Consider the following 15381-nt stretch of genomic DNA (forward strand, 5'->3'; position numbering starts at 1 on the left):
TTCGAATGATTGAACAAAAGTTCGTATTACAAACCTTTTCCTATTCGTTACATTTTCTAATTTGACTCGATTTTTATACTTTAGTCCAACGTGGATAGAATAACCATTTTACAATTTTTGTTATAAATTTGTACAAAAATTTATAGAACTACCCATAAAGTGGTCAAAACGACCAATTTTCGTTGCAAATTCGTAAAGAAATTTATAGAACTACTAATAAAGTTTAGAGTAACTTTTAGAGTGCTTACAATGTTGCAGAGATTCGAATGATTGAGCAAAAGTTCATATTACAAACCTTTTTTTTATTCGTTACATTTTCTAATTTGACTCGATTTTTATACTTTAGTCCAACGTGGTCAGAATAAACAATTTACAATTTTCGTTACAAAGTTGTAAAGAAATTTATAAAACTACTTATAAAGTTTAGAGTAACTTTTAGAGTGCTCACAATGTTGCAGACAATCGAATGATTGAGCAAAAGTTCATATTACAAACCTTTTTTTTATTCGTTACATTTTCTAATTTGACTCGATTTTTGATTACTTTAGTCCAACGTGATCAGAATGACCAATTTACAATTTGCGTTACAAATTTGTAAAGAAATTTATAAAATTTAGAGTAACTTTTAGAGTGCTTACAATGTTGCAGAGATTCGAATGATTGAACAAAAGTTCGTATTACAAACACTTTCTTATTCGTTACATTTTCTAATTTTTATACTTTATTTAATTTTTATACTCGATTTTTATACTTTAGTCCTCGGTAGTTCCAGTATTGAAACAATATGTTTTTCGTAATGAGATTTGTAAAACATATAAATAGAAACTCGTACTCTGTTGCGTTACAAAATTTTTCTGTTTCTTTTGCTTTAATATCTCTGATTGTGCTTCAGTCGTTGGTAGTTCTAGTGTGTTAAGCGTTCCTTTCATCCAGATGTTTTATCTGTGGATTTATTGGGAATTCAAGTTGCGAATAGTTTCGTTAGTCTGTGTGCAATGCGAGAACATAGTTTGAAGGCTCGAGATTTGTTTCGTAAATTCAATGTATAACATACAAGTATAATGTTTGTTCGAAATTTCACAGAAACCTGTGTTTAATCATACTGCTACCTCGATCTTAGTACTGTAATATACGAACTTTATTTTCGTATGACATACAGTTGTGATACAGTTATGATTAAATACACAGGTGACGAAAACAACATTTCCTGACTTTTATTAGAGAGAGAGAGAGAGAATCTTCAATCAATATCGCATAGATTCTGTTCAGCTTTGAGTTTAATTTATTCAATATACGCGTTTTTAGATGGAAACTGAAGCGAACGATATCAAATTGACAAATAACGAAAGACAAAGAATAACGTCAGCGTTAAACAATCAAATCACGTATAACTTTAATGTACTTCTTAATAATACTATCACGCGCATTAGGGTCGTAACAAAAATCGATATTTTCATTCTCAGCTCGTACAATATAAATTACTCATCGTCGTTATGTCGTTTTCTCGTCTCTCAATCTCTAGTCGTTTCCAGGCTCGGCAATTTCGCGAGAGAGTGAAGAGATCACTTTCGACTAATTCGATTAACGTACTCGTTGTCACGTGTGTCGTTGAAAAACCAAATATGACATCGATCCGAGTCACATCGTGTGACGTACGAAACGATTAGACTTCGCAGACTGAATCTTGCATTGGGCCGTGTCGCGGCTGAGGCTCGCTTATCATTTATCACGCGATCTTTCTTTAATTTCATTAATTCCGCTTCGCTGGAGAGAACAGGTACGAGGGAATCGATTTTTCTCGGTCTGGTTCTTCTCATTTAGTGTCTTGAGTTGTCTGATTAATTTCAGTCGTGGATCCATCAGCGACGGAAACAGTCAGAATTTCGACGAGAAATTCATAAACGTACGAGACTGGCAAAGTGAAAGGTGACACGTGAAAATTTTTGAATCCGTAAATGACGAAATTCACACCGAAGTGGAGTTGCGAAGTCGATTATTTTGGGATGCTTCTAGAATTTCTTAGGAGAAAACTGTGTGATTTCGCGAACGAAATGCAGAATTTACGCCATCATTATTTTATGAGCGAAGCTTCACTCAAAAGAAAGAGTTTGTCCCATAATTTCGATCTACTTCTTCAAAGAAGAAATTTGATTGTATCGCGTGGTTGAAAATTGTTACTTACGTGATTGGCTCGCCGACACCGAATTCCAGGATCTGCATATTCTGATAGGCATAATGCACCATGCTCGCATATCTAGCCCATGCCAACCACGGTGGTACCGCCGTTGCCAAATAACCTCCAAGTAGCTGTGTCGCGAGCGTGTAAAGCGCGGATGCAGTTATGCTAACCTGGAGGTCTAGACAGCACGCTCCAACGAAGAATCCGACGCTCTGAAATCAGGGAACGTGGTAGCATTTCAAATTACCGTAACAGCGAGAGAAATTTTCTTAATTGCGACTTAAGGCTAGAACTACCAACGATATTAAAGTGTAAAATTTCCATCGAAAGTCAACTGAAGTAAAAAAAAAAAAAAAATAAAGAAACTTTATAATACAATGAAGTATTTTATTTATTTTATGAAAAATCATTTAGTACGCTGTTACGTCTATAAAATATTACAAATTGGTCATTTTGATCAATGGTAGTTCTAGCGTTAACAAAGGCGAAAGATTAGGTTTGTAGGATTTGAACAACTGGCTTGGATAAATTAACTCGACAAAATGGAAGATTACGTTTACACGTAGAAATTTGACTTTAAAACACGACTTTGATACGATTTTTTTAATTTTTAACAAAAAGTGGAAGATAAATTTTTAAAAACTTTAATACCTTATATAATACAAGCGATAGATTAGGTTCGTGAAACTGATATCTAATATCCATTGGTCACCAAATGTGATTTCCCGTTTTTTTGAATTCTGCGACTTAACTTAAGCAAAGTGAGTGAAATTTAAGTTGAGTTCAAGTGGATTACAAATTGAATGAAATTTCCATTCGGCGAGAAGCATCATAGAAGAGCGCACAAACATCTGGCGACAGTTTAGTATAATAAAGTGTCGTTTAATCGATTAGCTGTTGAAAATCGATTCGTTCGCGACATTACATGTTGCGAAATACGCGCGAGTTACTCATTTCCGTCAATGGGTAGGTGGTTTCGAAAGTAAATCGCGGCCACCTTTCATGCTACAATGACTTAGTATTGACCGTAGGTGGACAGTCGAGGGCCTTCGAAGGGAGAACGGAGTTAAGGGGGGCAAAAGAACAGGAAACCGCGAAATTCTTACTGTTTGTACGTGTTCCCATGGCTAAAGAAATTCGTGCTGATTGCAACATACACACCGTTCCACCATTTCTGTTCTATTATTGCGCGAAACTAATCGGAATTTCAATTTTCGTGCGAAATATTTTTCCTTTCCCTCTTTTCTTTCCTTCATCTTTTTTTCTTGTTCGTTCGAGAGAAAAATAAGCAAAGGATGAAAAGATTTGAAACCTATATTGTTACTTGCGTTTGTTTATGAGAAAAGAAATTTCAACTCCTCGACTGTATGTATAAAATAAATTTAAAAAACACAGACATCGGAGGTACATTACTTTATCAAGAGGACTGTAGTTTAATAAAAAGGAGTTTTATTCTGTTTCAAGTAGAATCGGTGTACGATAGTACAGAAAGTAGAACAAGGTGATATATTAAGTAGAATAGGAATATGTGACACGTTTCGAACAGTTCGTTTGTTTTGTTAATAGATGCACAGCTGTGACTTCGATATAACATTACAAACTAATGGTACAGTGTTAAGTTTTCAAATTCCCCTTTGACTATGCATTTTCCTTGCAAATCACCTCAACGCCCGTGCAATTCCATTTTCCATTAAACCAACTCAGAGTCAATCGTACCGAAACCTGCGTACAAACGGGGTAAAAAAATGGGTTAAAGTGAACCGTGAGATGCGCGGGAACCTGCGCACTATCACGTTAAATTAAAAAGAGAAAAGAAAACGGGGGAAAGAAAGGGCAGACGTCCTTGGATTTTTATCTCACTGATTCGATGCGTCTCGAACGTTGAAGGCAAATGTCTGATTAAGTGAAAACGAGGGAAGTGAGAAGAAAAGGAAAGAGATGTCGTACCTGCGCGACGATGGTGTTGAGTAAGAGGAACGCCAGCAGGGTGACGAAAACTGCCGGACTGTGGAAGCCCAACATCGGGTAACTAATGATATGGTAGACGGCGGGCAGCGTAATCGTAAGCGGCAGCTCGCCGACCATTTTCGCCAAGTAATAGGCCGAGAGCCGATACGATCCTGACAGTCGCTCCTTGTTGATCACCTCGCGTTCCGGAGGAACTGAAACAGAATTTCATCTCTCGTCAATTCACTCGTATTTATATGAGAATATATTATGTAATTTGACAATTCAAAACACAGAGGCTAATACTGAGTTTATATCAGTGGTGCCGAACTTTGTTTTGGCCCACTCAAGAATCTCTAAAGTCCTGACATTTAATTCTTATTATTGAAAAAGTGAATTTCTGACGTGATGCGAAGCCTGAAAGGTCGCATTAATTTCAAGGTCTAAACTAGCTTCTAAAGAAACATGACAGAAACAAATTGAAAAGCTTTCAAATTTTCATTTGAAAAAGTCCAAAAGATTCTCAAAGCAGAAAGAAAAAAGAAGAAAAAAATAGCAAAGTTTCTTCTCTTTCATTTTTACAGTCCACAAACAGTCCATTAAACATTGATCTTTTCTCGCCAGACAACACACTCAACCCAAGAAAACACTCGACTCTCCGCCAAGATCAAATAGATACTAAAAGAAGTTTAGCAAACTTGCTGTCAAATAATTTTAACTTCACCAACTTTCCTGCGTATACTGTCCAGCAATACCTTTCCAATATTTTTCACTTTTCCACTTACTCGATGGGTTTTCCCATCGTTGAAGGATCATTTCTCTAAGTTCTCAGTTGTAATGAAAACTTTCTTATCTTTTACTATCTTTTGTTAGGAAAATACAGTTTTAAGTATGTAATAAAATATTCTTGCATGTTTCTTTCTCCGAGAAAAGGAACAGATTTTAATATGTAATAAAAATTGAAGAAAAATGGCGTGTATAAGCGAAATTATTCCGAATGAACGCATTAAATTGGTCAATTAATGCTTCTACGTGACTTTGCAAAAGTTTGCCACTACGAACGTGAAACGTAAAATCTGGCAAAAGGATTAGGTTACGTATGTACAATACTTTTCCTAAACAGTGTATATTTAATTGTAAAGATCCATCGAATTGCGATTAATCTCAGAAAGTCAAAACCTTCTCAGTCTTCTTTTCGCTGGAAAATAGCGTCATCGCAGACGATTGGTACTCCTCCTCCGCGTTTGAAATTCGTCGCGGTCGTTCCGAGCTTTGGATCCGAAGTACGTGCGACAAAAGGGCCTCAATTGCCTCGGCTGATGGTAAGTGGGTCACGGCGCGACCTACATACTAACGTCTTTATTGGCCGTTCTTCTTTGGTCCTTTGCAAATCTTTGCAATAAAAAAAAAACGCGCCGTTCGACTGAATGGCCGATTCAGAGCGTCACGTCGTCGTCAAAGCTCAATTAACCAATCTACCTCGTATACTATGAGGCTCTCCGCGTTGTTGCGCAGCTAGCTTCGATACTGTTCTTTCGCGTACCTGAGAATTTCCTATCCGAGCTTTTCTCCCTTTCGGCAAATGTTCTGGAAATGTACTGTTTCTCAGGCTGATGGAGTGGGTGAAGTTTCTTTAGGGAGAAAACTCTTGGAGACGGGTAAGGAGGGAAATTAAGGAGTTGTTGACAGACTTGGGTCAAAAGTACCCAGGTTTGTTTGCGAGGAACCCAGGTCGAGTTAGTTAGTTAGGTTGTAACGCGTAATGAAAATTAAAGAGTTCGGTAGAGGTATTTTTCTAGGGAGTTGCACTACTGATTGATAGATTGTGTCGACAGAAATCGACGGGGGAAATTTGCCAGTGTGTATTTGTATGGAGTGATTGAGTTAGTTAGGCAGGTCTCAAAAATCAAGAGGTTGATTAGTAGATTGCGACGTGCAGTGAAAATTTAAGATCTGCTGGTCGTATATCCGTGGAGGATTGATAGAGCGTAACGTGTAATTTCACCTGAGAGGACCTTTTCCAGTCAAACAGTTTGTTGGTGTGTAGATATTTGCAAATTACTGAGGAGAATATTGGTGAGACTAATATGAGATAAAAATTACAGAATTCTTAGAAACAGATCGACACGCTTGTATAAACAACAGCGGCATAAACAACTTGGCTAGTAAATTGTAATTCATTCTTGGTTAAAACTTCATTCGAGCTTCGTTCTCAGCAGTTAATTCTCTAAGAAGTCGAGAATCTCTCTTTAAAAAGTCTTAGGAATTGCGCAAACAAACAAACAAATCGAAATGGACCGACTTTCTTAAAACCGTGGTCTATTAAAATTCTAAAATTGGAGGGACAGATATAGAAAGGGGAATGAAAGTTACTTACAACTGGAGAGTGCACCGAAGTGCGCGAAAAGCATCCAGTACGTGGTACTGAAGAACATCCAGCCTTGGATGTCGTGAAGTGCCGCCTCTGTTCTGGGAAGCCTTAGCCACAACAGTCCAGCTAGCAGGCCGAGGGCTATCGTTTGCAGCCAATTCAGACGAGACAGCATTCGTGGCCGTGCTTCTTGAAAGTTTCGTTCTGACAGTACCTGAAATCATCGATTCCACGTTACAGAAATGCTCTCGTGCACGTCTCATCTTCTTCTGCGAGGAAAAATTTGATGTAAAGGATTTTTCAACGAAATTTTCGCGTTATTTGCGAGTATTTGTACTTCATCAAAATGCATAGGAAACGCAAAAATATGTACAACATTCAAAGAAGAACATTTTTTATGATATAGAGTGGATAAAACAATTTTTATTTACGCTTCATTTCTTCATTAATTTCATATTCACGAAAATATATATAGAAGACCGTTCGCGTTAGTAGAAATTTTTAAAGTAAAAGTGTGACTGAAATGAACTTGGCGTTCAATTTTTGTTCAATTTAAAGCTTCATAATCCCTCTTTAGAACTAAATAAAATAGTCATTTATAAATAGGTATTGTACAGTATACCTGTCAAGAAGAACGCCTCTAACTAAAGTAAAATTTTTGTAAAATAAAATTATTTTTCAGTCATCCTTCCGAAACACGCATATCCAAATGAATAGAAAGACCGTGGACTTTATAAAATCAAAATTTAGTCATAATTTACCACGAAATTCGAAGTACCACAATTTCCAGAATTTCCTCAGATCAATGCAAATCACTGTTAGTTTCAAGAGTATCACGATGAATATCGTGATGGATCGTGGTAAAAATTAGAAGGTGAAGTTGGACGACTGGAGTGTAGACACACAGGTTGGTTATTAATCGATGTGCTGCTCACACAGTGTGATACGAGCACTGCCCCCGTGCGCGATAATGTCACAACGCAAGGTTGCTCCGTTACACCTCTTTGGTGCAGCTCAATTATATCAACGGCCGTGAGGAAATAGAACGCGAAAGTTTCACAATGCTGCTTTCGAAGGCCTCTTTAAATTACAAGCACAGTACGCGAGTAACTTGACCATGTGACGAGCACTAGGCTCGATATCATTAATTACTCAATTAGCAAGCGAATCAATCGATTCGAGCATTGATTCGAGCATTCTGTATATTTATTTATTGTGCACTTTAGGGAGTTACGACGGATTATTTATATTTAACTTATAAATATATTTTAAATTTTGCATTTAAATACATTCGTGAATTCGTCCTTTATACACTTTTGTTCAAAAGTCTGACTTTGATGACATTATAATATAGATGTCTAAATGATATTATAGTATTTGTACAAATGATATTTTGTACAAGGAATCTTATATCGATGTCAATGATATAAAATGTATCAACACGATAAATTAATCGACAATCAATTGTTTCAAACAGTCCTCTGTCTTTTTTATCATTTTTCTAAATTTCAACACAAAAACCTGAACCCGTAACATAAAACAACAGTAGGCCACATAATCAAAATTTTTCCAAATATCTTAAAACAATATCATTATCAAACTATAAATTTTAGTCGAAAGGATCTCAATATTCAGTGATTGAAAATAAATATCACTATCTCGAATTAGTCTCGAATTAATTATTACTCGCTACGTTGCTCATTGAGAAGGTTCTTCGCTTCGATTACTTTTCAAAAAAGAAAAACTACTTTACTCTTTCCGCTACCGGCGCGCTCTCCTTTCGACGCGTGTGAAGCGCAGCATAAACGAAAAAAAAAAGAGAGAGAGAGAAGAAAAAAAGGACGGGAGACTTTCTCCATCGTGAGTCGAGCTGAAAACTCAAGCCGCGCGAAGAATAGTTGAATCGGGTAAAAGTGATGCAAGTGACGAGATGCGTTCGCACAAAGCATGCCACACAACCGAACCGACATACCGGTCGCGGTAATTATCCGGATATGGTGAATCGCGTAAACGCGACCTAGTTCTCTTTTCTGCGCTGCTGCTCGATCCTCTTTAACGATCCGACTCTCTTTCTTTTATCATCGTCTCTCCTTGAAATCATCGAGCAATTCGCGACATCCACCGAGAAATTTCGCCGTGGAATTTCTTCGGGGCGAGTGGATCTTCTTCTTCACTTCTCTCGTCACTTTGACGGAAAGATGTAATTTCAGGTTCTCGATTTTTCAGAGCGTCTCTTTGACCGTTCGGACGGGGTTTCGAGAAATTTCGCGGAAGATGAAAATTTCTTCTGGCTGAATGAATTTCTTTTTGATTGTGCAATATGGTTGGTGAAAGGAACGTGAACAAAATGAGAGATCATTGATTTAGGAGGATTTTATGTTCATTCCTTTTTGCTATTGAGAAGTTATTGTTGTTACTGTTAAAGCTTCGATTGTTTATTTTTGTAAGGACAAATTTTTTTTTTTAGAAACTATTGTTGTTATTATTAAAGCTTCGATTGGCTTTTTTTTTGTAAGGAACAGACGTGCTTTGATTAACATTTAGTCCCAGAAAAGAAAAATTCTTCATTTATATTTTGCCAATTTTATTTTGCGACAGTATTTATTTTCAATCACTGAATATTGAGATTCTTTCGACTAAAATTTATAGTTTGATAATGATACTGTTTTAAGATATTTGGAAAAATTTTGATTATGTGGCCTACTGGTCTTCTTCATTTATTTCGATTTGAAAATATTTCACTGGCCCTCTCAAGAAACGGAAATTATAAGTTTCTTTTACAAAGAAACATAATTTGCCATCTCGTCTGAACAGAATCTACAAAAGTTCTATTCGACGAAATGGAATCATCAATAAAATATGACGATCGTTTGTTTCACTTTTCGAAACAATCTTTGTTTTTTTTTTTTATCTGAAACCTGTTTCGAAACATGCACTTCTCTTTCAAACGCGTATCACGATTTACGATAACTGCGGTATATTTTAAGCTCTTTTAATTAACTTTCGATATTTTGCCATTCAATTCCTAACCAGTTTTGGAAACGACTCGGGGAGGCGTAACTCAACGCATTCGTCATTCATTATTTTCCTTTTCATCAAGTTTCCAATTCCAATTTCTCGTACTGGAAGCAACAACGTCAATATTTTTTTTTTTTTTTTTATATAGGAATTTAAAGTCGCATCGACATCTTTAGCGACGTGCTGGAATTTTCTCTTTATATCTGGTCTAGTAGTTTGGTCTCCTTTAGATAGCTGATAATGTTTTTCTGTTGTTTCTGGCAGGTTAGAGCAGTGTTTTGGTTTAATCCGTATTTACTTCTTAGGTTTCAGTATTTTCTGCATTCATGTAGCAGGTGTTGGCTAGTGATTTGATAGGTTGCAGGTGTTGCAGAAAGGTGGTTCTGTTTTGTTTAGTAGGTATTCGTGTGTGATCTTGGAGTGTTCGACTCGAAGTATAGTCATAGCTATCCTTTCTTTTCTGCTTATATTGTTGTTTGGTATTTTTTGATAGAAATGGTGTGCTATGTCGTGTATTTTGGTTTTATTTGTCGTAGTCTAAATTATGTTCCATTCTTCTCTTTCCACTTTGGTCGTTGAAGCTAGTAGGCCTTGATCCTTCTGTTCCTTAGTGTGACAGGATCCAGGTGATTATTATTTGTTTATGGTCGAACAACGTCGATTATTTTAAACTAAGTTTAAGCTCTCGGAGAAATCAATAACATATACAATATTGTATTGGAACAAACATTTTTCGAGCCATTTTTCCTATTTTCACGTTACACTCTAATTTCCCTGGCGCAAAGTAGCTGCAGCATTAAAGAACCGAATGTAATGACGAGAGTGTTATCTAGAGCCTGTCTCGGTGAATGGCGATACAAATTGAACAGCTCGCGTTAAGCTCGAATCCTAATGTCATTTTCATTTTCCTCCCCATTATCTCTCTTTCTCTCTTTCTCATTCACATACCAGACGAAACTCGTCTAAATTTTCACATTGCTGTTGTTGCATGCTCTATTAAGCGCGCAATGCAATCGAACTTTTTGATCTCTCCTTCGGACGACGACAGCCACCGGGTTCTCTCTCTCAACGTTGGCTGGCCGTTGTTGAGGCCAATTCGAGCCGTGTCGTTGCGTTTCCGAGGAAATCAACGCCATCGCCCTACTTAATTTCCAACGGCTGGTCGCTCGCTTCGCGGAATGTCGCCGACCATTTTTCATTTCACCAAGCAAATTTCTCGATTGATCTTTATCGCCGTTCATTTCGACGAACTTCATTTTGGAACTTCGTTCCTTCTATCAGAACGTTGATCTCCTGATTTTGTTTCCCTTCTCTCCGTACTTTACGTCTTTCTTGATGTCTCTTCATCGAGACTTGTATAAACAATCATATTTATTTGCAATTTTTGACTCTGTGACTAACTGAAAAAGTTCTACATACGTAATTATTAATTGTTACTTATCCTAGATATAAAAGATTCTTTCATACCACGTAGATGACAGAGCTTTATTTCGCGACGAAAATTCCACCGTTTCTGCTCCTTTCACTTCTCTCCTTTCCACTGGTTTTCGTTATTAAATCTATCTGACAATTTAATTTCAATCGTTCGAATTCAATTGTTAGAACTCTCTTTTTGATGAAATGGAGGCTCTTTCCGTTTTGAACGTTCGAAAGCCTGAGAAAGAGCTGAATTTTGCTGAATTTTCGAATTTTGAATAGGCGCCAGGGAGTTGAAGTCTCGCGCGGACGGAAGGGACATATTCAAGATGGCTCGGCGCAACGAGCGGCAAGGGAAGTGAAATCAGAAAGTTAACGAGAACCGGAGCATCATGCGGGACGATCTCGTGACGATTCTGTTTTCAATTGCTAAACTGACGTCACGTCTTCTCGGGAAATAACGGAACCGTGTCCGGTTCATTTCGCTGCCTAACGATACGCCTCTTTGGCCTTCTGAACCGTAAACTCCGCCATTTTGCACATTCAGTCGTCCAATCTTTGCATCCTCCTTCTCTCATTGAAAATTACTGTCTGAACAGAATCGTACGTACACCACTGCAATTACAATACATTGATGCGTTATAAAATATCTATTTGCACAATTAAAAAGTTGAGCTTTTCAACAAGGAAAATGTACCCTATGATTTTTTTTCCCTCCCTCGTTCGCAATTTCATAGATAATTAAACATTCAGTCGTTCAATCTTCGAATCTTTGATAATAATAAGTAATCTCAAAACGATCTATGCTGTTTGTAGGATTTTAATCATCTCTTTTAAACTAATGTCTTTCATTAACTATATAAAGTTCGAATATCTTAAATATTCTTAATGTCTCGAGTGATCAAGATATTCGTAGTTTCTTCACAGAGATGCTATTTTGCATCACACACATTTGATTTAGAATTCTTACACTAATTTCCCATTTTCCAATTAATTCTCAAATATCGTACTCGAAAGATGAGGATTTGACATTAACTTTCAATGAATTTTCTTCTTTCTCTTCTTTATGTTACTTTATGAATCGTTCGAAACAAAGGGACGAGTGTCTGTGTGTGTCAGACTGCACGCTGCATGAACATCGAGTGCAGTGCAGTTGCAGCGCAGTCTAACCGCTGGGAAACGTCTGCAAAATGGTACTCACTTTGAATTGTGACCAGAAACTAGTGGGCCACTGCCAGGCGTAGTCGTCGTCCGCGGAACTGGCACTGCTGCTGGCATGGCTTTGCGTGTCCAACCACAACGTACGGCCTTCGTCTTCTTTCACTGTAAATCATCGACGCGATGAAACGGGTCAGAGACTTTTGTTGAAAAAAAATTAAAAAACTTTTGTTGAAAAAAAATTAAAAAAAAAAAGTGCCACGCACGTCGAGAATCCTTCATCGCAAATATTTATTTTATTTTTGTATTTATTTAAATATTTATTAATTTATTTTAATATTTTAATATTATTTTGTATTTATTTTAATATTTATTAATTTATTTTAATATTTTAATATTATTTTGTATTTATTTTAATATTTATTAATTTATTTTAATATTTTAATATTATTTTGTATTTATTTTAATATTTATTAATTTATTTTAATATTTTAATATTATTTTGTATTTATTTTAATATTTATTAATTTATTTTAATATTTTAATATTATTTTGTATTTATTTTAATATTTATTAATTTATTTTAATATTTTAATATTTTAATATTGCAATGTTTCAAGTATATTTCAATGTAAGCCCAGGCAAAACAGATTGATAAGTTCATTACTTAGTAATTTCTATCCAGTGATATCATACCGACGAGTTTTGGTCACTCGTTATGGTCCGCGAACCAGCTGGCAGCGCAAGTGGTTAAAAGACCGTGCGCAAGAACATATTAATATAATTTTAACTGCAATCCAAAAGACTCCTCCAAAAAACTGAAGATCTTTCAACGTTTCGAAGAAATTGAAACGAGAGAGAAGAAGAAAAAAAAAAAAACATCTCTGACATAAAAGTGACGCAGTTAAAGTGACATATTAAAGAACATTCTCTTAAATCTCTCGCGCGAAAGTTCCCGAAGACTCTCCTTCGCGTTGCGGTCGTAAATTATATGAACTGCAGACTGTAAAATAGAGAGATCAGAAACGTCCGTACGATTAATCGATCGGTTTTCTCTCGGCTCGGAACGTTCCTCTAGGCGATCGGCCGACCTTTGATTGCTGGCGAAAGGGGGAGACGAAAGAATTCAACCCCCTCGGCCCGGCACACTTCCCCGCCGCGAAAAATCCCTGTGTTGTTGCTCGACAGTCCATTTATAAGCCGTTAATCAATCGACGCCGGAGGAAATATTCGGGCGAGCGAGCGATATCGGTATCGCGAGCAACGATTACCGACTACAATGATTCGCATTCATTGGAGAATCGAACGACTTCTTTGCCGTAATATTCGACGATCGATAAACGTGGAAAATAATTTCTAAGAGACACGGCTGTGTTTTCTGCTCGTTTTAATAGATTTCCAATAGAATTGTTAAGCGAATCGTGATTACCGGTCACGTGTCTGCAGAATTTTTCGATAATCGAACGGTGATCGGTTGCGTTTGTCAGCTTTTAAAGCGCAAAATTGTAGAAATGTGTCTTTGGGCGTGTTCAATCGGTCACGAATACCAAAGAAAAAAATATAATAAATATTAACTCTTGTGTCATTTGACCCCTTTCGAAACATGATAATTTGGATATAATGTAATATTTTTAACTCTTGATAATTTCGTTCGTATAAAAACAGAAATCAATATTTCTTTACATTATTTTTCATAATATAAATCAACATTATTTTAATGAATCGTAACATTTCTCAATGTGATGGTCATCACATTCTGATCCAATCAATATGTGATCCTGTATCTGCGGAATCTAATATTTCTTCTCTTCAAAATTCATAGAAAAACAGAAATCAATATTTGTTTCTCAAAATACCGGTCACGATCAATCGTATAGAAAATTTTTTGTCCCAAATTGCAACAGTTTCATCAGTTTCAAGTATATTTGAATGTAACCCAGGCAAAACAAATGATAAGTTTATTACTTTTCAATAATTTCTATCCAGTGATATCATACCAACGAGATCAAAAGAAGAAGAAAGCGACGAATTATTGTATATACGATTCGGTCACTCGTTATGGTCCGCGAACCAGTTTAAATTTTAGGATTATTATTATTAATTAGTATAAATTATGAATTTGGTCATCAAAAAATAAAATTAATTTAAATTTAATATTTTAAAATGATTGAATTGATTTATATAATTTATTTAATAATAATGATTTTATTTATTTGATTTTATTATTTTAAGAAATTTAATTTATTTAATTATAATTTTTTTTTTCAATTTTAATATATAAACTGAAGAATAATTTTTTTTAATTTCAGTTTAAATTATTATTCTAATGGATTAATTATTATAATTATATTTATACTAATATTTATATTATATTTATAATAATTTTAATTTCTTAGAATTATTATTATAAATTTAAGTTTTACTAATTTAAAAAAATCATTGTCTATCATTAAATTTGTTATCGATATTATTAATATATATATAATTTTTTTTTCAATAAATTTAATATTATTTTATTTGATATTCGAGTCAAGTTTATCATTAATTTTTTTACATAATTATAAAATGAGGATACGGTGAATTTCGAAGCCGGCGCAAGGGGTCAATGAGTCCTTTAACTCCCGGTTAAGAGTGGGAAACGATCTTCAACGTCAAAGATCCTCCGTAAACAACCCAGTTCGATTGCTTAGAAACCTCGTCCGGCGGCGAGCGGCGCGCAATTCGAAAAATCGATTGGATCTCGCAGACACGTTGACCCAGAAACCACCGGTCGGTCGAGCCACCGCGTAGCTGGATCCTCGAGTTTTAAGCGGGCGAACCGGCGCCGCAACTATTCCAGCTCCGGTGTATCCGAGCGATATACCCTAGACGTGCGCGCACCATGAAGGAGAGACCGGTCGTTACGCTATGCAATACCGTTGTGGCCGATGTGGTGCTCGTGATAATGGATCAGATGGTCGCAGAGCGGATGCTGGCTGGGATTGTACTCCGGGCGAAGTTCCGGCGGGCAGTCAGGTCCCTGTCTGGCGTTTCTCGCCGCGGCCACGATGCGCTCCCGAACCTCCTCCGGCCCCTTTATTTGCTCCACTGTTAACAATCCGAAAAGGGAGCGCAAGCTGGTGAAACAGCTTTATTTCGCAGTTAATTGTTATTGGCGGGTCAAATGACCGTTCAGGGTAATTGCACCGGCCACGTGATTTCCTAGGCTGGCGCGTAACAGAGGGAATTTTCGGTGCGGTTGCTCCGAGCTGGAAATGTTTGGACAGAAATGTTTTGGAGTTTGAAGATTTAG

At 36.4% G+C, this 15381-nt stretch overlaps 1 protein-coding gene across 1 annotated transcript in view; it reads right to left on the reverse strand.

The window, feature by feature from the left end:
* LOC122537211 (ABC transporter G family member 22) overlaps positions 1–15381 on the reverse strand; it is a 31961-nt gene that overhangs the window by 2378 nt on the left and 14202 nt on the right. Inside the window, exons 6-10 of the mRNA XM_043670232.1 lie at positions 15006–15176; positions 12133–12254; positions 6504–6711; positions 4127–4341; positions 2183–2391 (exon numbers count right to left, since the gene is read on the reverse strand). Of these exons, the coding sequence (XP_043526167.1) occupies positions 2183–2391; positions 4127–4341; positions 6504–6711; positions 12133–12254; positions 15006–15176 (925 nt within the window). The remainder of the gene's footprint in view (positions 1–2182; positions 2392–4126; positions 4342–6503; positions 6712–12132; positions 12255–15005; positions 15177–15381) is intronic.

The sequence above is a fragment of the Frieseomelitta varia genome, unplaced genomic scaffold, assembly GCF_011392965.1.
Source record: "Frieseomelitta varia isolate USP_RPSP 00005682 unplaced genomic scaffold, Fvar_1.2 scaffold_894, whole genome shotgun sequence".
Lineage (NCBI taxonomy): Eukaryota > Metazoa > Arthropoda > Insecta > Hymenoptera > Apidae > Frieseomelitta > Frieseomelitta varia.